Source organism: Artemia sp. Qi Xiang Cuo, chromosome 3 (assembly GCF_049724085.1).
Source record: "Artemia sp. Qi Xiang Cuo chromosome 3, ASM4972408v1, whole genome shotgun sequence".
NCBI classification, from domain to species: Eukaryota; Metazoa; Arthropoda; class Branchiopoda; order Anostraca; family Artemiidae; genus Artemia; species Artemia sp. Qi Xiang Cuo.
Window position 1 is genome coordinate 17,713,556 of NC_142796.1, and position 22,167 is coordinate 17,735,722.

The following is a 22,167-nucleotide window of genomic DNA, read 5'->3' on the forward strand; positions in this document are numbered from 1 at the left end:
TCATTATGTTTCCCAGAAAAAAAATCAGAAAGTGCTCCAGTGATAAACCTTACATAAATAATCACATACAAATATCAATCCGCACGAAAAAAAGCTTATTTAAGAGGGGTAATTTAGCTGAAGCAAATAAGTGAAGAAAGGAATTAAAAAGTCAAATTAGAAAAGCTGCCTGAGCCTACTATAAAAATAAAATTAAATACTTTTGCCATGATAAACCAAAGAATTGGTTCTCTGAATTTAAAAAACTTACCGACAAGAGTAAAGAACTACTAATTTTAATATAAATGAGCCTCTATTGACCACAGCTAAAGACCTGAAGAAGCTTCTGGCTTGTATTGTCCAGAGTCTTCCAGCACTATCTTACAAATTTCGAGATATTCCTGTTCATTTCTCACTCCCACATATTTCTCCACTTGATGTTGTAAAAAAATTGAAAAACTAAAACGATCAAGCATTTACCCTTTAGATATTCCTGTTCCTCTGATTAAAGCTTTCAGTGATTACCTCTCGAAACCCCTATCCACCCTGTTCAATGAAATTACCAAATCTGGACAGTTCCCTCAATATTGGAAACAAGGCTTTATTACCCCAATCAAAAACAAAAATTTGAAGCTTGGCTTTGATGGCATTCGTCCTATTACCCTCACCTCGATTTTTTCAAAATTGTATGAAAGTTTTCTCGCAGACTGGCTTAAGATGAAAGTCCTCCACCTCATTGATCTTAGTCAGTTTGGTAATCTCAAATCCACGTCAACCTCTCATTACCTGATCCATCTTGTTGATACCATGGTTAAATTACTTGAAAAACCTAACACTTGGCTTAATCTAATTTCTATTGATCTTCAAAATGCTTTCGATTTGATTAACCACAATTTACTCATAGATAAACTTATAAATGAATTCCACATTGAAACTTTCCTTGTTAAGCTCGTTGCCTCTTTTCTTTCTAATAGATCTAAAGCAGTTAAATATCTAAATTGTTTCTCAGATCATCTCCCCATATTTAATGGCCTTCCTCGGGTAACTATTCTAGACCTTGTCCTTTTTTATCATGGAGTTAACCGCCTTTCAGCCCTTTAAGAAAATGGGTGGAAATTTGTCGACGACTGGACAGTCTTAAAGATATTCCATAAAACATGTTTATCAACCCAGTGGGCATACTCCACGATATTGTCTGTGAGGCCTCGTCCCTTGACATGACTGTTAGCACTTCTAAATCCGCAATAGTCTCAGTAAGTTTCCTTAAATCCCCTCCCCTTTTTCTTCATCCCATTCCTCCTGAAACCTCTGTTACACCTCTTAAGCTCATTGGCGTTACAATTTCTTCCAATTTGAAATGGGATTTCCATGTAAGTAATATCCTACGACAAGCAAACTCCTCGATTTCCCTCCTTAAACTTTTAAATAAATTCAGTTGCCCCCAATCACATTTACTGCAAGTATAAATTTTTTTCGTGTGTCCCAAATTAGAGTACGCTTGTCCTGTGTGGCACCCTGGCCTCTCTAATGAAGTAACACAAGAAATTGAAAATGTCCAAAAGAGAGCTCTAAGAATTATTTTTAAAGAGGGCAAGATACCCTATTTGTATTTGTTAAATATTTCAAACCTAGAGACCCTCGAGAGACGAAGAAATAATTTGTGCCTCCATTTTGGTAAGTTGGCACTTTTGAACCCCTGTACTGCGAACCTTTTCCCTGAATACCTTGTACCTGATAGAAATTGCCCTCCATGAACTGTGTCCCAGCCTATCCCCACCTTATCTCCCATTCTTTGTACTACCTTGCGGTACAAGAAATCTTATATCCCTTTTTTACTGATTTAATAAATAGTGGTTAATTTGTTCATAAATTTTGTCGTTTCTCTTATATAATAAAAGAAACAGCTCGGTTTTCTCTATACTCTTTTTTTGTTCCATATCTCCTTTTTATGTTGTTTTTGAAACATTTGTTAATGTGTATATTATTTATTTTTTTTCAGTTTGACTAGTTTTTATCTTATTAACTAGTTGCTATTTTGAAGTTTTTTAATATAAGTGACAAAGGAATCATACAGCATTCCGATATTTGATTATTTATTTATTTTATTTTTATTTTTTTTTTTTTTCATTGGTTGCCAATCTTTAAATTGTTGTGCTTTTGTTATGAGTTTCTTGCTTGTTTGTTTTTTTATGGACTTCGAAATTCGAATTCGGCCCTTCAGGGCTTGTGATAGTAATTTCTCGAAATAAATATCTTATCTTACATCCAACTTCCAATTTCATCACATTTTCTTGCAGTTTCCTTCCCTCTTCTTTCTCAGGGAAGTAGCAATGATAATGCTGATCAGTGGGTCAATTTATTAATTTTTACTTTATAGTGGATTTGATCTTGCACTAGTTCTTGATTTTTTTTTATTTATATTCAAAACTTACTTTTCAGCTGTTTTTGTGTCCTTTTTCTTTTTTTGTAACCCTATTTGAAATGATTTTTTGTTTTATTTTCTGATGGTGTTTATTTAATAATGTTTATTTTCTGTCTTTCAGGTGGAAGGGGGGGGGGGGTGGGTGGCCCGTTTCTTCTTACAAGCAATTATGCACTGAAATTCGTATTACTGATGTTCCATTTCATTTGGGCCTACAAATATAACTTTTTATTCAGTATAAGACTTTTTCTGTTAATTCCTCTGATTTTGCACATTTGGATTGCAATTTGGATGTGTTTACCCCAAAGGTATAGGAAACATTGCTGGTCTCTAAGGAAAAACAAGAAGAAAACAAGCCATTTACCCCCACCTAGCAAAGCTAATGCTATTTCTGTTTTCCTAAATTTCTACTAGCAGTACTTTTGCTATGTGGTAAAGTCATTTTGTTTTTATTTCAGCCGCTATGTACTATATTGTGAATTGTGCCTGGGGTTTTTAATGCACCTTATAGTTTTTTTGTGAATGGGCTTAAAATTGTCAAAAGTCTGTTCTTATAGACAGCCTGAACAGTTCCATCAGCTTCAAACTTATGTTAAACTTCCTGAAATGTATTTGCACTTCTACTGCGCTTTTATATTTCAAGTAGCATTTTAAAATAAATTTTCTTCTTTCAAAGTCAAGTCTGGCTGCAGCCTGGATGCAAGCTGCACTGCAACATTACTACTAGGCTAGACTAGTATATATATATATATATATATATATATATATATATATATATATTATTTATATATTTATATATATATATATATATATATATATATATATATATATATATATATATATATATATATATATATATATATATATATATATATATATATATATATATATATATATATATATATATATATATATATATATATATATATATTATATTATATATATATATATATATATATATATATATATATATATATATATATATATATATATATATATATATATATACATTTGTATATATATGTATATACATTTGTATATATATGTATATATTTATAATTTTAGCCAAATACTGTTGATTTATATTTTTTTTTTCTAGGTTTTTAGTCTGTTCTTTGAAGCACATTGCTGTTGACACTCCAAATGAAGATCTACTGCATGACTCAGAATTAGAAGAACAAGGAGGTACCAAAAAAGTTAAACTGGAAAATGGAGAGGTTGTCAAGAAACGAGGTTTTTATCAGTCTAATTTGATAGTCTTTTAATTTGATAAATTGTTTTTCTTTTATGTTAACATAAATAATCATGTTTTGGATGTACCCTCACTCTGGATAGAGTGTGACCCCTTAAGACAAGGCAAAAATGAGTTCAATGACGGTTTAGTCGTTAGCAGAAGGTTTGTGTCGTGTTAGTTTTATATAAATAGAATGCTTATTTAATACTAGAGTAAGTCAACGCATTTTTGATAGCTCAAAATTCTTGATTTGAGTGCAACCATCAAATGAATATTTTTCATTAAAGCGTTTCTGTACAGTCAGGAGGTTTCATTAAAAGGTAATAGATTTTAATCGCAATTTGTAAATATACTTTGTTTTTTGTCTAGGCTCGGAGATTTAGTAGAAACTTTCCAGATTTTTTGGGGGAAAGGGGAAAATACGGAGACTTAAAATTTTGCGTTTGGGTGACAGGAGTAAGATATTTTTCTACAATCCTTGCAAATGAGTATAACTACGTAATATTTTTAATTTTTTCATATATTTCAAAATATCCAGAACCCAGTATTTGTACGAAACAGCGATTGCACTTGATTCAAATAATCCATTACCAATACTGTTTCGTTTACTAGACTTTAATTCTCTCAAGGGGTGCCACTCCTTAAGGTCACCCTGCAGTGCTGTTTGCAGTCATGAATCTGGTTTAGCAAGCTCATGAAAAGTGCACCCTGACTTCTTGAGAGTGGTAAAGAGGGAGGTGTTGAGTAAATCGGGACAGAGGAAGAGTGTGCGTATCTGTTTTGGCCTCAGGCGACTTTGTGCTGCAGTGAATTGTTGTTAGTAGTTGTAGCATATTTAAAAACGTTTGAAGTCTGTGCGGAAGTGCCATCTATGTACTTCCGTTTATTTACAAAATATAGATGCTAGTAATGTATTTTATGCTCCGACTATGCTTAACATGAGCTAAAATATGTAATTCCACCGGAAATTCGTACACTGAATTTGAAAATGAAATCATAATAGTTCTTGCGCAATGATTTTTTTTAATCACCAATAAGGGTCCAGTATTCATATTGGACCCAAAGATAAGGGTCCAATAATCAAAATAAGACTATTGGACAAAAAAAAAATATCGGTAACAGAACAATATTTGACATATCACTCGGTTTATCAGGCTAAACCCTATCACCTTATCGCTTCGGAGTGGATAAAAAATTTCTAGCTGAAGTACGATTTTACGTTGCGGCACCGTGGTGGAGAGTCGACAAATGAGTACATGGAGAAATTTGGGAAAGGTAAACTGGAAGGGTGTGCGAAAGCTCAAGATGGCTGGGTCCCAATCCTCCGTCTCGCTTCTTGGTTGAAGGGCCATGAAATGGAGATCAGCACCGTCGGTAAGGATTGTAAAATCCAGTGCAGTATTCTTAACCTTTTGTTTTTATCATACTATGTTGAGTTGGAAAACTGTCTTCAGAAATTACAGTTAATATCTTTTTAAGTTAAATAACTTGAATCTCTTGAAAAATAATCGGTACGTGTTAATTAAACGAAACACACTCATGGGCGTAGGCAGCATATTGTCTAGGGGGGGGGCAGTCGATAGTGTGATGGAGGGCCTTTTGTCAACTGCTTTTCCAACCATCTCCTTTTTCAACCATATCTAATGTAAATTTGAAGGTCTAGGCGGGGGGGGGGCTGCTGGCCCCCCTGCTCCCCCCTACGCACATGAACACACTATAGAATTGCGCTTAGGTTAGATCTCCCAAACACCGGTTTCGTAGCTACAAAGACAATTGATGGGTGTTAAAATGCATTGGACTTAAACAAATTGGGCTATATATTTGCACATTAATCGGGTTTGGGGTAAGGTTAGGTTGTGCTATGTTGGGTTAGGGGTGCTGTCCAAATACTTTACCCCCCCCCCCTAATGTGCAAATAAGTCGCCTGAATTGTATTATTATATAAACTGAAGGTTATATTTCATTAGGATTAACCTAACTTCACTACTCGGGTGTGTTTTGTTTAATTAACAAATACCAAACAATCTTTAAGGATTGTTGTCTAAAAAATATGAGCTGTGGAGCAATTATCATTCAATTTTAAAACTCACGATCCAGTTATAAAAATTACCGCAGTAAAACTCCCTAAAACCCCATCTATATTGCTGTTAGGGATTATACAACCTAGAAAGCGTATACAAAAATTGCAGAGAGGATTTTGCTTTGTCTTAATTTGTGTATAAGAAAACTAGAAGATGCTAATAATAACAATAGTTTATTTCAACCCTCTTTATATACATGAAATACAATTAGAGTAGTACAAAAATGTAGAAAAAATTTAAATAAAATGGAAACAAGAAAAAACTCACAAAAGAACAAATAACATCTCAACTACTTAAGCTACACAATTAAGCTATCCAGTTAAGTAGAAAGTCGTCAATATTTTCTCGACGGTTACGGAACCTGTCCACAAGCTGGTTTATTTTTGGAAAAATATCAAAAACGCCATATCTACTCGAAATGTCCCGGTTGCGAGTCCAAAGCGGCAACTGCAGAAGATATTTGTAAAAAACGGAAGAATAGATATTTGCCGTTATTGCCTTTATTAGTATCCATATTCGTAGCAGATATAAGATGATTAGAGTAGACCACACCTATCTTTCAATGGCGTTCTGCTTTAGTATTATAACTGTTATTTGCCTTATAAACGTTATCTCTCAGAAGTGAAGATCCCGATTACTGTTAATTACTATTTAAAGCAACCTATTAGAACAATTAAGACGGGATTTAGTCTAATTTAATATAGGTAAATAGACTAATATTATAGAAATCAGAAGTACATATAAGTTTTAGTGACATCATTGTTTCTTGTTGTTAGCTGATGTAGAACTTCAGATGTTTAATTCAATTCTTCTTTTAGGACAAAATAAAAATCGTCCACAGACTGCAAGACAAGATAAGTCAGAAAAATTATGTCCTACCCTAATGAATGTTGCTGAAGATGAAACCCCGAAACCCTGCGTGCACGGCGAGAAATGCCAATTTGAACATGATATTAAAAAGTATCTACAAGATAAACCCGGTAACTTACCTGGGTCATGCTATGTTTACAGGTAATCCTTTTATTCTGTTTGTAATACAAGGGGCATTAAAAAATACATGGAATTTTTGTCAACAAGGTAATGGCAACCATTTTCAAGAACTCTGAAGAAATTGCTTCTTCAGACTTTAGGAGGTTGAGAAACTGTCATAGGAGGCCACCGTGTAGAAGTTTTATGGAAATTGAGAGCAGAATTAGCTAAAGAGCATTCAGGAAAACACTATCGTGGAATCATATTCAATCTTTACAACGTTGCAGCCGTTTATGAATGTAAGAATTTCGGTGAAAATTTCTGCGACATCCATCTTGTAGCCAGGATCTAGCCCCATCTGACCTGTTTTATTCCCAAAACTCAAAGAATAGTTGAAATGCTTCTATTTTAATAGCACTGGTATACCAAAACACGCAGCTAGCACATGGCTCAATAAGGGGCATTTTCTTCAAACACCTTTCAATAAATTCAGATACATGGCCTCATAAGCTGTTCATTTCGTAGGCGCACCGAAGCATGACTAATTTGAAAAAAGTTGGATCCAGAGCCGTTCATAGGTGTGAGGCCTCACCCCCAAAAATTTTTTGTTATCCCTCCCCCCCAAAAAAAATCCCACTCACGTGCCTAGTATCATCTATAGAGGGCACAGGGGGGGTCTTATATAAGACGAAAAAATCATGGAAGTATAATCTGTCGATGATGTTAGTCCCATAATTACATATGATTTAGTTTAAAAACAGTTGTGTATATAAAGATTTTTTTCCTCGCCCTATGTTAAATTAAATATGACAGTGCTCATAAGTACTTGGAGGCAGAAGAGCATCCAAGACCATGCTTCCTTCCTAAAAGGATGGAAGCACCGCCTGTAGAAGAACATCAGTGGAGGTTAAGTTGAAAAGTCGTTATAGAAAAATTTATTGTAATATTATTAATGTAATATTCTATTAATTTAATAAAAAATGAAAAGTTTTTTGGAGTTTTTTTTATTAAAAAAATAAAAGTCTCCGCATATTCTTTGAATGCCGTTTGTATGTATAATATCCAAAAAGGTGCAAAATTGGAAAAAGCACTTTGTCTTACAAAGAAGAGGAAATTACTTATTAAAATAAGGTGGATTGATTGTGTAATCCTCTGTTGTACCTCTTTCTGTGATAAATTAAAAGACAAGTTTTTTCAATTGAAAGTAAGGAGCAACATTAAAACTTAAAACGAAAGGAAATTATTACGTATATTAGGGGGGTTCTCCCCCTAGTCAATACCTCGTTCTTTACGCTAAAGTTCGAATTTTGTTCCAATTCTTTAAGAATGACCTCTGAATCACGAAGGCCGTTTAATTAGAATAGATAGCTTTTTTGAAAGTAAACAAAACTTTTAAGTTTAATTTCTGATCGTTTTTTAAATAATGCTGGGAAATCCGGTGCCCTCTCATAGAAATGTCCCTTCCCCCATGAAAACATCCTCCATGGAAAGATCCTCACACGTATACCCCCTCCTCCAACCCTCCCCCACCAGAAAAATCCTCCTGAAAACGTCTGTGTACTTCCCAATAACCAATACTATAAGTAAACAACGAGCAAAGTTCATAACTTGCAGCCTTTCCCCTGGGGGATTAAGTCATCCTCAAAGACATATCAATTAGATTTTCGACTATGCTGAACAAAATGGCTATCTCAAAATTTTGATCGGGTGACTTTGGGAAAAAATCAGCATGGGAGGGGGCCTAGTTGCCCACCAGTTATTTTGGTAATTTAAAAAGGGCATATAACTTTTAATTTCCGTTCGAATGAGCCCTCTCGCAATATTCTAGGACCATTGCATCGATACGATCACCCCCAAAAAAAAAAAACAAAAAAAAAAAAATCCTTTATCTTTCTTCTGGCAAAAAATACAAAATTCCACATTTTTGCCGACACAAACTCGAAATTTCTATGGTTGGGTTTACTGAATCCTTCAATCTGACGGTTTGATTTTTATTAAGATTCCTCTCATTTTAGGGGGTTCTTCCCCTTCCTTTCTAAAATAAGGCAATTTTTTTCAGGCTCGTAACTTTTGACGGGTAAAATTAAACTTGATGAAACTTATATATTTAAAATCAGCATAAAAATCTAATTCTTTTGATGTATCTACTGGTATCAAAATTCGGCTTTTTTAGAGTTTTGGTTACTATTGAGCTGGGTCTCTCCTTACTTACAGTTCGTTATCACAAACTGTTTGAAACTAGTATTTTACTGAAGCGCAGTCTTAACTTAGAATGTATGTTAAGAACATCTTTATTTCAAGTACTTAACATTTTCGTTCTAAATATGATCAGTGTTTGCACTTTAAATGAAGTTGATTGCAATGACAATAAGCTGCGTAATAGCCTACGTAGTAAATTACGTAGTGGTCTGCTGTATCCCTTTATGTGAAGCAAGACTTTTTCTGAAAACGGAGGATCAAATGAGATATATATTCAGGACAGTAATAGTAGCCTAAACAGGTCTTTAACAAGATTTTTTATACCAATATATACATTAAAAAACTTATTAAAATAAGGTGGATTGATTGTGTAGTCCTCTATTGTACCTCTTTCTGTGAAACTAGTATTTTACTGAAGCGCAGTAGTGGTCTACTGTATCCCTTTATGTGAAGCAAGATTTTTTCTGAAAACGGAGGATCAAATGAGATTATATATTCAGGATATTTTCAGTTCAAGTACTTATGGATTGTACTTGAAATACAACCAAACGATTGTGTCTTCAAAAGTGCACGTACTTTCTTTGCATTTTTGTATTTTCGTTGCGAAAAAAGTTTACAGTGAAAAAGTCCTAGTAAGAGCTCTGTAGCATTTTCTTAGTATTTTACTGAAAACGCAGCATGTACTGGAAATATATCTTAATGATATTTTTATCTCGAACTGGCGCAATGCTTTACTGTACTTCTTTCTTTGAAAGTAGTTTTTGACTGAATGCATTTGCAGGACATTTTTATTTCAAGAACTTTGTAATTATATTCTGAATAGAGTTAGAATTTGCACTTTAAATACAATTGATTGATTGTTTTATTGCATAATGCTTTATTTTACTTCTTACTCTGAAAACAATATTTTACCGCAAACACACTATGAACTGGAAATATATTCTAAGTGCTTTTTTGAATTTATTTTGCTTTTTGTTTTTGGGGGGGGGGTCTGAAATGCCAAAATGAATTTTCAGGTGATGAGTTCCCAGTCTTCAGGGGGTAGGCGCTCTCTCGGGATGCCTACGCCACTCCCATCTCTGTGCAGGTACGTGTATGAAGGTAATATTTTATTGTCTACTATAAACACTTTCGGGTTAGTAGAGGAGATGCCACAATCTAGGAACATATTTTACGCTTAGTCTGAATATTTTACGCCAAACGTATGAAGGTTAGGGTGTAAGTCGCCCTAACCTTCAATTATTTGTATATACACTTTTGTTATTATTTCTCACTCAATCGAAAGTTTTACCCGTCAAAACTAGCCTACTTTGATTTCATTTTCGTTAGAAGTGGAATGTAGTGTAGGCGAAAAATCTACCTTTTGAGGTTTGAGGTACCCTCCATCTTTTACCCCTACCACTAGATCACTGATTGATTGACTTCCCTTATAATATTTTCTGCGTGACTATACAATATCTTGTGTAAATTAACAGAGTCTAAAGTTAATCAGTTTGGTCAAATGAAACTCTAAAGTAATTTTGTTATGCAGGACTTATGGTCGTTGTCCCAAAGGAGCTACGTGTCGGTTTGGATCAGAACATTTGACACCAGAAGGCCGAAATATTGTAAATAAGGAAATCTGGGATCCAGAATGGACTGCTGCCAAAAATTTTTTATCCAATGACCTCATGATAAGCTTAAGGAAGAAGAAGTATGATCTCAGTAAATCAGAAGATTTGGTTAAAGACCAACAGAAAAAGTCTAAAGTAGGTGATATTAAAAGCCAAGATATGAAGAACGAGACAGAGGCGAATGTTGGACCAATATCAGATGAAGATCTCATAAGAATCCGGAATGAAGAAAAGAGGAAGGTTTGTTTAGAGTAGAAAATATTTTGTTTATTATTTAAAAAGAATCGTTTTAAAAATTGTGCTAAATAAGCTATTTATTCTAGAGATAAACTTCTTTCGTTAAATATTTACACTTATGTGTTACGTATGTATTCTTCTAAATCTCGCGTCAAAATTAACAATAAAGGCCATTTATCTATGCCAAAAATTAGCACGATTCTCATTTATCATGCAAAAAAGCACGATCCGCATTCCTGTACATTGGGGTGGCACTTCTAGCGAATTTAGGAAAATGTACAAGGTCATATGCTTTACATTTTTATTCTCATCTGATTCTGCAAACGGTCTTGTAAATTCAGTTCCTTTTTTAGAATTTTTTTTAGAATTTCAAAGAACTAATAAGACGCAAAAAAGTTCGAATAATAATCCTATGGGCTTTTTCTTGGAAATCACCATTTCAGATTTTCTTTCAACCTTAAAGACGACGGATTTTCGCTTTTTTAAGACTCGGTAAAGAGCGAGGGTTGAGGAAAGATTGGCCCCATTCAGATAAGAAATAACTTCTTTTCGTAAGGAATAATTTCGTTTTAAATACTTTCAGTTGAAAGAACTCGTTTTTATTTAATCTATTAATAAGTGAACTGTAGTCCTTAGTAACTGCAATCTTGAAAACGCAATTTGTAAAGAAAAACCGTCGAGGGAGGGCATTATCGTTTAAGGGTGGCTCAGGAATGATAGCTGTTGCATATGTTTATCTTAATAGAAAAAGTTTGATGGGAAAGGTTTCGGAGCTAGCTGACAACAATTTTTTTTATTCAAAGATGATTCAATAGTTAGTACCATTTTAAGTCATTTTTTTTTCAGTCTGGTGCAATTCTAGTATTTTCTGGTCTTTTGGACAGATGTGCAAATGAAGCTCTAATCTTAATCTTACGTATACAGAAGCTCTATTTTATAGGAACTAAATAGTCTGAAGATGCACTTAGGTATATATTTCAGGGCGGGAGTGTCATATTTCAAAGAAAACACAAAAACAGAGGAACTGTTAAGAAATATACGAAACAGGTAGCGATTTTCGGGCTACTATTCTTTACGAAATAAGTGATTTGAAAACATACTTAGGTATACATTTCGGGCTGGAGTGGGGGTCAGGTATGCAAGGAAGTGGCAAAGCAGATTAATTGTGTGAAAAATATTAGTAACTAGCAGCAAAACATGTCAGACTATAAGTCTTTACGAACTAAGTAACTTGCAGACGTACGCAAGTACAAAATTTGGGTGCAAAGCCTGTCGGACTGCAGAGATAACGAAGAAAGAAAGTGCAAGTCAGGAGAATCATTTTATTATAAAAAAAACAACTACAATAGAAAATAAATCATAGATGATCGAAGTCTTTTTGCCTTCCTTCCCTCAACACAAAATTTAAATTCTCATTACCTCCGCCCCCAACCTATAAAACAGCAATGTTGTAACTCGACCCCCCTGCCGTGAGACAAAAGAGGATAGATTTACCTAACTTGCGTTTGAATTCGTTACGATTTTAACGAAACTTTGTCTAGAATCTCATTTGCGTAATACTGACAATTGCCTTTTTCATCTCCGATTAATTAAAAAAAAACTTTTTCCAAAAAATAAGTTTTTCAAAGAAAAGCAAAGAACTCCATTAAACAAAAAATGAGCAAAAATAAAATCAAATAATCTACCAAGCGTGAAACTACCACAAACCAGCACCGATAAATAAATGAAACCCAAAACAAACAGAAATTACAATAAATAACCGAGTCAAACTCAAAACGAGCAAAAATGAACATGAGTAGGGGTAAAAATCCCTATGCCTTCCCAAGGCCAGAACATAATTTGCACTTTAATAACTTTAATAAATCAAATAATATTAACATTTTGATTACTAAATATCAATATATGTATATTAAACTGACAATGCACATTCATTTGTATTTTTTCAGTAAAGTGCAAGTTTTGGTCTGGCCTTGGGAAGGCATAGGGGTTTTGCGCCCAACTTTTGTTAATTTCTGTTCGTATTGAGTTTGACTCGGTTATTTATTGTAATCTCTGTTCGTTTTGTGTTTTCCAATCAAATTTCCAATCAAATGAGCTTCTTCTGAAGTTTCTACGACAACGCTTTAAATAAAAACCTCATATGCCCCCAGGGGATAACTTACAACCCTTGCCCTGAGTGCTGGGGGGGGGGGGTGGTGTTATTCTCAAAGACCTAATTTCCAGAACTTTCTACTACGTTGAACAAAATGGCTATCTGAAAATGTTGATTGGATGTATTTGGAGGAATGGTGGGCCTGAGAGGGGGGTTAGCTACCCTCCAATCACTTTTTGACATATTACAAAAGGCATTAGCCCTCTCAATTTCCAATTGAATAAGCCCCATTCAATTGGAAGTTTTACGACAACTCTATAAAAACCTTATATGCCCTCAGGGCAGAACTTACAACCTTTGCCCTTGGGGCTCTGGGGGGGTTTGTCATCCTTAAATACATCATTTACAGAACTTTCAACTACGTTGAACAAAATGGCTATCTCTAAACTTTGATTGAATGTTTTTGAGAAATGGTGGGCGTAAGAGGGGGGTTAATTACTCTCCACTCACTTTCGACTATTAAAATGGGCAATTTCAATTTCCAATCAAATGAGCCATTTTAGAAATTTCTATAACAACATTCTATATAAATTTTATATGCCCCCAGGTGATAACTTACAACCCTTGCACTGAGGGCTCTTAGGGGGTTATCATCCTAAAAGACCTAATTTCAAGAACTTTCAACTATTAAAAAAGGCACTAGCCCTTTCAATTTCCAATTGAATGAGTCCTTTTGAAGTTTCTACGCTTTCAATAAAAACCTTATATGCCCCCAGGGCATAACTTAAAACCCTTGACCTGAGGGCTGGGGGGAGGGGTTGTCATCCTTAAAGACCTAATTTCCGAAACTTTCAACTACGTTGAATACAATGGCTATCTAAAATATTGATTGGATGTGTTTGGGGAAAAAATGGGCGTGAAGGGGGGTTCAGTTGCCCTCAAATCACATTCGAATATTACAAAGGGTGCTAACCCCTTAAATTTCAAATCGATTGAGCCCTTTTTCAAGTTTTTACGACAAAGATTTCAAAAAAAAACTTATATGCCCCTAGGGCATAACTTATAACCCTTGCCCTGAAAACTGTAGGGGGAATGATCTGCTCAAAGGTATAATTTCCTGAACTTTGAACTGCGTGGAACAAAATGCCTATCTCAAAATCTTTATTGGATGTGTTTGGGGAAATGGTGGGCATGGAAGGCATGTTAGTTGCTTTCAATCACTTTCGACTTTTAAAAAGGGCACTAGTCATTTTAATTTCCAATCGAATGAGCTCTTTTTGATGTTTCTACTACCACGCCTTCTATAAAAACATGATATGAACACTGGGCAGAATTTACATCCCTTGCCCTGAGAGCTGTGGGGGGGGGTGACAACCTTAAATACATAATTTCCGGAATTAAAAATTCCGTTGAATAAAATGGTTATCTCAAAGATTTGAATAGATGTGTTTGGGGAAAAGGTGGGCATGAGAGGCGGGTTAGTTGCCCTCAAATTACTTTTGACTATTAAAAAGCGTACCAATCATTTGAATTTTAAATAGAAAGAGCCATTTTTTAAGTTTCAACGAAAAAGAGTTCAATAAAAACCTTATATGTCCCCAGTGTATAACTTAAAATCCTTGCACTGAGAGTTGTGGGGGAGTGTCCTCCTCTTTACTTAGTCCCCGTTTCTTGTCTTGTTCTCGATTGTCCCCGTTCTTTAATTAGGCAGCGCAATCGTGCTGCCTATGATTTATACAACAGCTTCCTATATAAGCCTTATATTCACCCGGTGCATAAATTATAGTACTTGTACTGAGGGCTCTGAGGGGGTCATCATCATAAAAGACCTAATTTCCAGAACTCTCGACTACGATGAAAAGAATGGATATCTCGAAATTTTGATTGGATGTTTTTCGGGAAATGGTTGACGTGAGAGGGGCGTTAGTCACTATCAAATCACTTTCAACTATTAAAAAAGGCACTAGCTCTTTCAATTCCCAATTGAATGAGCCCTTTAAAGTTTCTACGACAACACTTTCAATAAAAACTTTTTAAGCCCCCAGGGCATAGCTTACAACCCTTGCACTGAAGGCTCTTAGGGGGTATCATCCTGAAAGATCTAATTTCCAGAACTTTCAACGACGTTGAACAAAATGGATATCTCAAAATTTTGATTGGATGGTTTCGGAAAATGGTGGGCGTGAGAGGGGGTTATTTGCCCTCAAATCACTTTCGACTATTAAAAAGGGCGCTAGCTCTTTCAATTTCCAAACGATTGAGCCCTTTTTGAAGTTTCTACGACAAAGATTTCGATAAAAAAAACTTATATGCCCCCAGGGCATAACTTATAAACCTTGCCCTGAAGACTGTGGGGGGAGTGTCTTGCTCAAAGGTATAATTTCCTGAACTTTCAAATGCGTCGAACACAATGAATACCTCGAAAGCTGTATTAGATGTGTTTGTGGAAATAGTGGGCATGAAAGGCATGTTGGCTACTTCCTAATCACTTTCGAATATTAAAAAGGGTTCTAGTGATTTCAATTTCCAATCGAGCGAGCCCTTTTCGAAGTTTCTACAACAACCCGTTATATAAAAACCTTATATGGCCCCTTGGTATAATTTACAGCCCTTGCCCTGAGCGCTGTGGGGGGGGGTGACATCCTCAAAGACATAATTTCCGGAACTAAAAACTACGTTGAATAAAATGGCTATCTCAAAGATTTGAATAGATTTTTGGGGAAAAGTTGGGCGTGAGAGGCGGGTTAGTTGTCCTCTAATCACTTTCGACTACTAAAAAGCGTACTAGCCCTTTGAATTTCAAATCGAATGAGCCCTTTTTCAAGTTTCTACGCTAAAGATTTCAATAAAAACCTTATATGTCCCCAGGGTATAACTTATAACCCTTGCCCTGAGGGTGTGGGGGAGTGTCCTCCTCTTTACTTAGTCCCCGTTCCTTGTCTCGTTCTTGATTGTCCCCGTTCTTTACTTAGGCAGCGCGATTGCGCTGCTTATGATTTATGCAACGACTTTCTATATAAACCGTATATGGACCCAGGGCATAACTTACAACCCTTGCACTGAGGGCTCTGAGGGGGTCATCATCCTAAAAGACCTAATTTCAAGAACGTTCAACTACGTTGAACAAAATAGATATCTCAAAATTTTGATTGGATGTTTTTTGGGAAATGGTGGGCGTGAGAGGGGCGTTAGTCGCTATCCAGTCACTTTCAACTATTAAAAAAGGCACTAGCTCTTTCAATTCCCAATTGAATGAGCCCTTTTGAAGTTTTTACGACAGCACTTTCAATAAAAAACTTTTTATGCCCCCAGAGCCTAGATCACAAACCGTACAATGACGGTTGTAAGAGGTTTATTACTCTCAAAGACCTGACTTTAAACATTATCAACTGTGTTAACAAACCTGGATACCTAACAATTTTGAGTGGATGTGTGTGGAGACAGAGTGGGTCTGAGAGGGGCGTTAGTCGGTCTCCAATCACTTACAAGTATTAAAAAAGTCACAAGCCCTTTCAATTTCCATTTGAATGAGCCCTTTGGAATTTTCTACGAGACCGCTTTCAATAAAAACTTCATATACCACCAGGTCTTAAATTACCACCCTTTCCCTGAGGGCTCGGGGTGGAGGGATTGTCATTCTTAAAGACCAAATTTCCAAAACTTTCAACTACTTTGAACAAAATAGATATCTAAATATGTCGATTTGATGTGTTTGGGAAAAAGTGGGCGTGAGAGGGGAGTTAGTTGCCCTCAAATCATTTTTGACTATTAAAAAGGGTACTAGCCCTTTGTAGTTCAAATCGAATAAACCCTTCACCAAGTTTCGAGGACAAAAATTTCAATAAAAACCTTATATGCCACCAGGGCCTAAATTAAAATCCTTGCTCGGAGGGCTGTGGAGGTGTTTGCTCTTCAAAAACATATTTTCTTTCTGGAAATCAACTACGCTGAACAAAATGACTATATCAAAATTTTTATTGGGTGTGCTCGGGGGTATGTTGGGCGTGGGGGGGGGGGCTAGTTGCCCTCCAATCAATTTCGACTAATAAAAAGGGCACTAGCGCTTTGAGTTTCCAATTGAATGAGCCTTTTTTGAAGTTTCTACGACAACACTTTTTATAAAAACCTTATATGCCCCCAGGGCATAACTTAAAACCCATGCCCTGAGGGCTGTGGGGGAGTGTCCTCCTCAAAAACATATTTTCTATCAGGAAATCAACTACGCTGAACAAAATAGCTATCTCAAAATTTTGATTAGATGTGTTTGGGGGAAAGATGAGCGTAGGGGGGGGGGGCTACTTGCCCTCCAATCACTTTTAACAATTAAAAAGTGAACGATTCTTTTAAATTTCTAATTAAATAAGCCTTGTTTGAAGTTTTTACAACAACACCTTCTATAAAAAACTTCTATGTCCCTAGGACATAACTTAAAACCTTTGTCCTGAGCGTTGTGGGGAAGTTTCCTCCTCAAAATCCTGTTTTCTATCTGGAAATCAACTTCGATGAACAAAATGGCTATCTTAAAATTTTGATTGGATGTGTTTGGGGGAATGATGGGCGTGGAGGGGGCGAGTTGCCCTCCAATTACTTTTCTACTATTAAAAAGGGCACTTGCCCCTTTAATTTCCAATCGAATGAGCCCGTTTTGAAGTTTCTACGACAACGCCTTCTATAATAACCTTATATACCCCTAGGGCATAACTTAAAACCCCTGCCCCGAGGGTTGCGGGAGAGTGTCCTCTTCAAAAACATATTTTCTATCTGGAAATCAACTACGCTGAACAAAATGGCTATCTCAAAATTTTGATTATGTAATGATGGGCGTGGGGGGGGGGAGCTAGTTGCCCTCCAATCGTTTTTGACTATTAAAAATTGCACTAGAACTCTCGATTTCCAATCGAATGATTCCCTTTTGAAGTTTCTGCGATGACCCCTTCCATATGAAGTGCCCTGCTCTAAAGGAAAAAAGATAATAAATGATACATTGCGCCAACATCATTGTTATATGCCCTCAGGGCATAACTTAAAACCCTTGCCCTGAGGGTTGATGGTCCTCCTCAAAAATAAGTTTTCTATCAGGAAATCAACTACGCTGAAGAAAATGGTTATCTCAAAATTTTGATAGGATACGTTTGGGGGAATGATGGGCTTGGCTAGTTTCATTCCGATCATTTTCGACTATTAAAAAGGGCACTAGCCACTCCAATTTCTAGTCGAATGAGCTCTTTTCAAAGTTTCTATGACAACTCTTTCTATACGAAGTGCCCGGGTATGGAAAAAAAAAACATTGTGCCCACATCGTTCTTTACTTAGGCAGCGCTATCGCACTGCCTGTGATAGAATATAAGCTGTCAAACACCAAAGCGTTATTCTGATCCTCTCCCAATTTGCAATGGTGTGCCTCAGGGAAACCTGTTTACCTAACTTGACAATAAACAACCTTGACATTAATTTCTCTGATGGATCGAAATTTTTTGATGATCTATTTGTCTTAGAGACATGTTAAAAAATTTAAAATGTAGCCCAATATATATCCTTGAACAGATATCATATGAAGGTGTTTCTGACGATATGACAGTCAATCCTTTAAATCTATAAATTTTAACAATTAATTTCCTTAGCCCCTGTTTTCACTCTTCCTATGCCCCATATAATATCGGTGAAGCGATTTAGGATAATATTAGCATTTTAATTATATTTTAAAATGCGTAAGTGCCATACTTTCTCTTCTCAAACTCCTTGAAAATCTAAATATGTTAAATTAGTTTGTTTTAGAATGTTTTATTTCATTTTTACGTAATTTTGCAATCTTTAGCCAGTTTCAAGTGTATCGTTGGCTTCAAACTTTTTCTTTTGATTTTTTTTTGTCCTGTTATTGTTTTTGATTCCGAAATTAGAATTCGGTCCTTCGGGGCTTCAAGACGTGATTTTTTGAAATAAATATCATATCTGTTTGGCATCCTGGCACCTCTAGTGAATTGTCGCAAAGAATAAAAGGTGTCTTGTTTCTAATTAATATTACTGAGGGTAAAGTGCCATATATCTTCCTTCTTTTGAAGGCCAATCTTGTCACCCTCAAGGAAAGGAGACTAAAAATTTGCTTGTGTTTTCCCAACGCTGCCCTTCATAGACCTCGGACAAATTCAATTTTCACGAGTAAGTCCTCCTCCCCCCTTTTATCTCTCCTCCCTCGCTCTCCTTTAAAAAACTCATTACCCTAATAAAGTTTCTTAAAGAAAGATATAACAAGCAAACAAGCCAACACGGCTGCGCAGGCTCCTTCTCCATTCTAATCTCGTTTCCCTCTTTACCACTTCCCAAGAAGCTCTAATTTGCTTTAGATCCTTTCTTACGTTCCTTTCCACCCTATTCAGGGACGACCTGCTTTTTATTTGGTCCTAGATGGATGGCCAAAAGGGACGATCTTTGGCAATATCTCATCGTTCTTCCTTAAAACGTACCCTAGCCCTCTCAACCTTTCCCTCATTATAGCCTCAGAAAGTGGGGTAAAAACAAACTTTTGACTATATATTTTTAATACAAAGAAGCAGATTCACATGTTTCTGTTTTTATATGTCTAGGTAGTAAGTTGGCTTTGAACGTTTTCACCATTTACTTTTTTTTCTCAGGGAAGGACTCTATGTATTCTGTTTGAATCCCATTCTCAAAGCTAAAAACTTTGTGATTAATGTCATTATTCCCCATGATAATCGGTCTTCATTGTCATTCCGGGTTTCAAAATTGGAAATTAGTCGGTAAAGGACAATTCACCAATGAGATTATACTAATATCGAATTTTAGCCAGTTCTGAAACCTTGTATTAGCAGATGTTAGTGATCAAATTTTACCAATTCGCATTGGATAATTTAAACACTGAAATCAACTAATACTTTTGTTGTAAATATATTTGTCTTTTTTTCAGATCTCATATAATCCTTGTTCCTTATGTCGTCCAAATGTTCTTGAGCTCCGACGAGTTCAACTTGCTTCCCCCAATGTTTCAATTCTTTTTTTATACTACTTTTAGATTTATTAATAATTCCTCTTCTTCTTAGTTGGATTGTCACTGAGACGCTTTCTTATAATCTCGTCATCGGAATCAAATTCTGGAATTATTGTTTCATCTTCTTCTATTTGATTAGTATGGAGACATTTCGCGTAATCTCTTCACCGGAATAGGGCACTGCAGTGGATTGCTGCAGCTGAGTTTGACCTCTAAGTACTGCATTACCAAGCAGAGATCAATCCCATTGCGCTACTACAGCACATTTGTTAGTTTTTGTTTACGGTTTTTTCTTTACCTGGATAACGTTTGTCTATTAGCCAATCAGAAGTTTATACGAAAAACTCTGACTGGCTCAGCCTTAATTAAGTTCAAATCGATTAAACTTCAGTTTTGGTGTGATCCAGTTGTGGACGATAGCTAAATGTCTATTATGAACTGCTTTCGCTTCAATTGATTTTGAAAATAACGCTAGCTAAATCTCGAAAACAGTAAAAACTCGTTGTGAATGGACCTTAAGAAAATTCAATAGCAGAAAATGTATGATCAAATTTTGAAAGAGATTTAATTAATGATCAAAAATGGTAGCTTTCCCCTAAAGGGGACAAAGCGACTGGGGGTTTACAGAAGAGTATGCAGGTTTTAGCCAATCAAATCGAGGGTAGAATTTTGTTTGGTACTTGGTATTTTTATATCCAATTAAGTTAAGAAAATTACAAAGGGAATTTAATTTTATGTCATTAGTATCACCAACTAGAAAAATACTGGCATTCGGGATCCTGCTGAAGATAATGCCACCACTACCATGCAATTGCTGGTAGCGTATGAAGCAAAGAGGAGAAAAAATATAGTAAATGAAAAATAAAATGAAATAGGCGAAAAAATACGAGTAAAGGGTATTTTCTATTCTCGTGAAGTTTACTTCAAAGGTAGATTTTGTTTTTGTTTTATTTTGTTTCTGAGCACTTGATACGACTTGGCGAAGGTCCTTGTCGAAATATCTGCATACTTTTCACATTTTTCCACTGGCTCGTATTTTCTCGCCTATTTGATTTTATTTTTCATTTATCACTTTTTTTTCTTTGTTTCATACGTTATGCATAACCAGCGTGGTCTTAGAATGTATTTATTGCTGGTAACATTGCTGTCTTTAAAGAGCCTTTAATTTGAGGAATAACTAAAGGAGCAAAACACAATCAAATTAAAAGGACGTGGTAAACTTTGGGTCTTACACTTCTCCATTTTAATTTCATCGTAATCTAGAAAAATGAGAGTAGAATTAATTTAGGGAAAAGATAATTATGTACAAGTAAAAATATGTCACTTCCCTTTTTACCTAGGTGGCGGTCGTGAGGACGTAGCTTCGTGAGGACGTAGCTTTGGGTGTAGTATTTAATTGTAAGTGGATTAGGATTCTGTGTTTGGACCTATGTTACGGCTATTATTTCGATTTGATATGCCCTAAAATGGGCCTTTAGCTCATTTAAATTTGTTGAAATTCGGGCTTTCAGCGTTCGTAATCAGGAACTTTGGGAAAGTAAAACGATTACTAAAATGGACAATTTTTGTATTTTTTATTTATTTTTGGAGCCGAATGTGAGTAAGAGGAACATGAAACTGTCTAAATGCAGGGAAGGTTTTGTAGATGTTGCCTGGGCTGCGTATGGAAAATAAAAGTCTAAAAGTGGGTTAGACTAGGCCTGAGAGGAAAAGAGGACAGACGGTAGTTTTCTGAGGTAACGTTAATCTGACTGAGAACAGAAGCAACATGGGGACAACCTGTTAAACAGCTGTTACCCGGTGATTACCATGATTGGAATGAAGATTTTAATATGTTGAGAAACTTTTGATTTGTGGGAGAGTGGGTAGGATGTAGAGGCAAAATTCAGAACGGAGGAGGAGGTAGGTGGTAAGAAGGAAAATTGGTTGCAGGAAATAGGGAAGCTGGGTGGGGAATGACGTTTCTAGGAGAATGGGTACAATGTTCGAATGACGAGTAAAGTTCTTGTCCAAGTAAGGAGGGTGGGAGTTGATTAAATAAGGAAAGGGGGAATTTATGTTTGGAAAGGGTTTATTAATCGCCGAGCTGTGTGCCAGGACATCCAATGGGAGTCTTTTGCAAGGGAGCGATGCACCAAAAAGATGGTTAGGTAGAGAGAGTAAAATTCATGAAAAGTGCGAGGCATTAGCTTTCAAACAGAGGGACTGAAAACCCCAGGATAAGAGCTTTCGACCATGGTGATTCCAAAGGTGCATTTTTCATTTCTATCCCGATTTATTTTCAAGGGATCTCCAACTAGTTTTGTAAATTCCCATAAATTTGTTTTTGTATTAAACT

General features: G+C 35.8%; 1 protein-coding gene across 6 annotated transcripts in view; it reads left to right on the plus strand.

Moving 5' to 3' along the window:
• Positions 1-22,167, plus strand: part of Dus3 (Dihydrouridine synthase 3) — a 122,198-nt gene that overhangs the window by 10,547 nt on the left and 89,484 nt on the right. For all 6 annotated transcript variants that reach the window (XM_089085659.1, XM_089085655.1, XM_089085654.1 and 3 more), the window contains exons 3-5: positions 3,501-3,634; positions 6,535-6,727; positions 10,416-10,737. In XM_089085659.1, the coding sequence (XP_088941785.1) occupies positions 3,501-3,634; positions 6,535-6,727; positions 10,416-10,737 (649 nt within the window). The remainder of the gene's footprint in view (positions 1-3,500; positions 3,635-6,534; positions 6,728-10,415; positions 10,738-22,167) is intronic.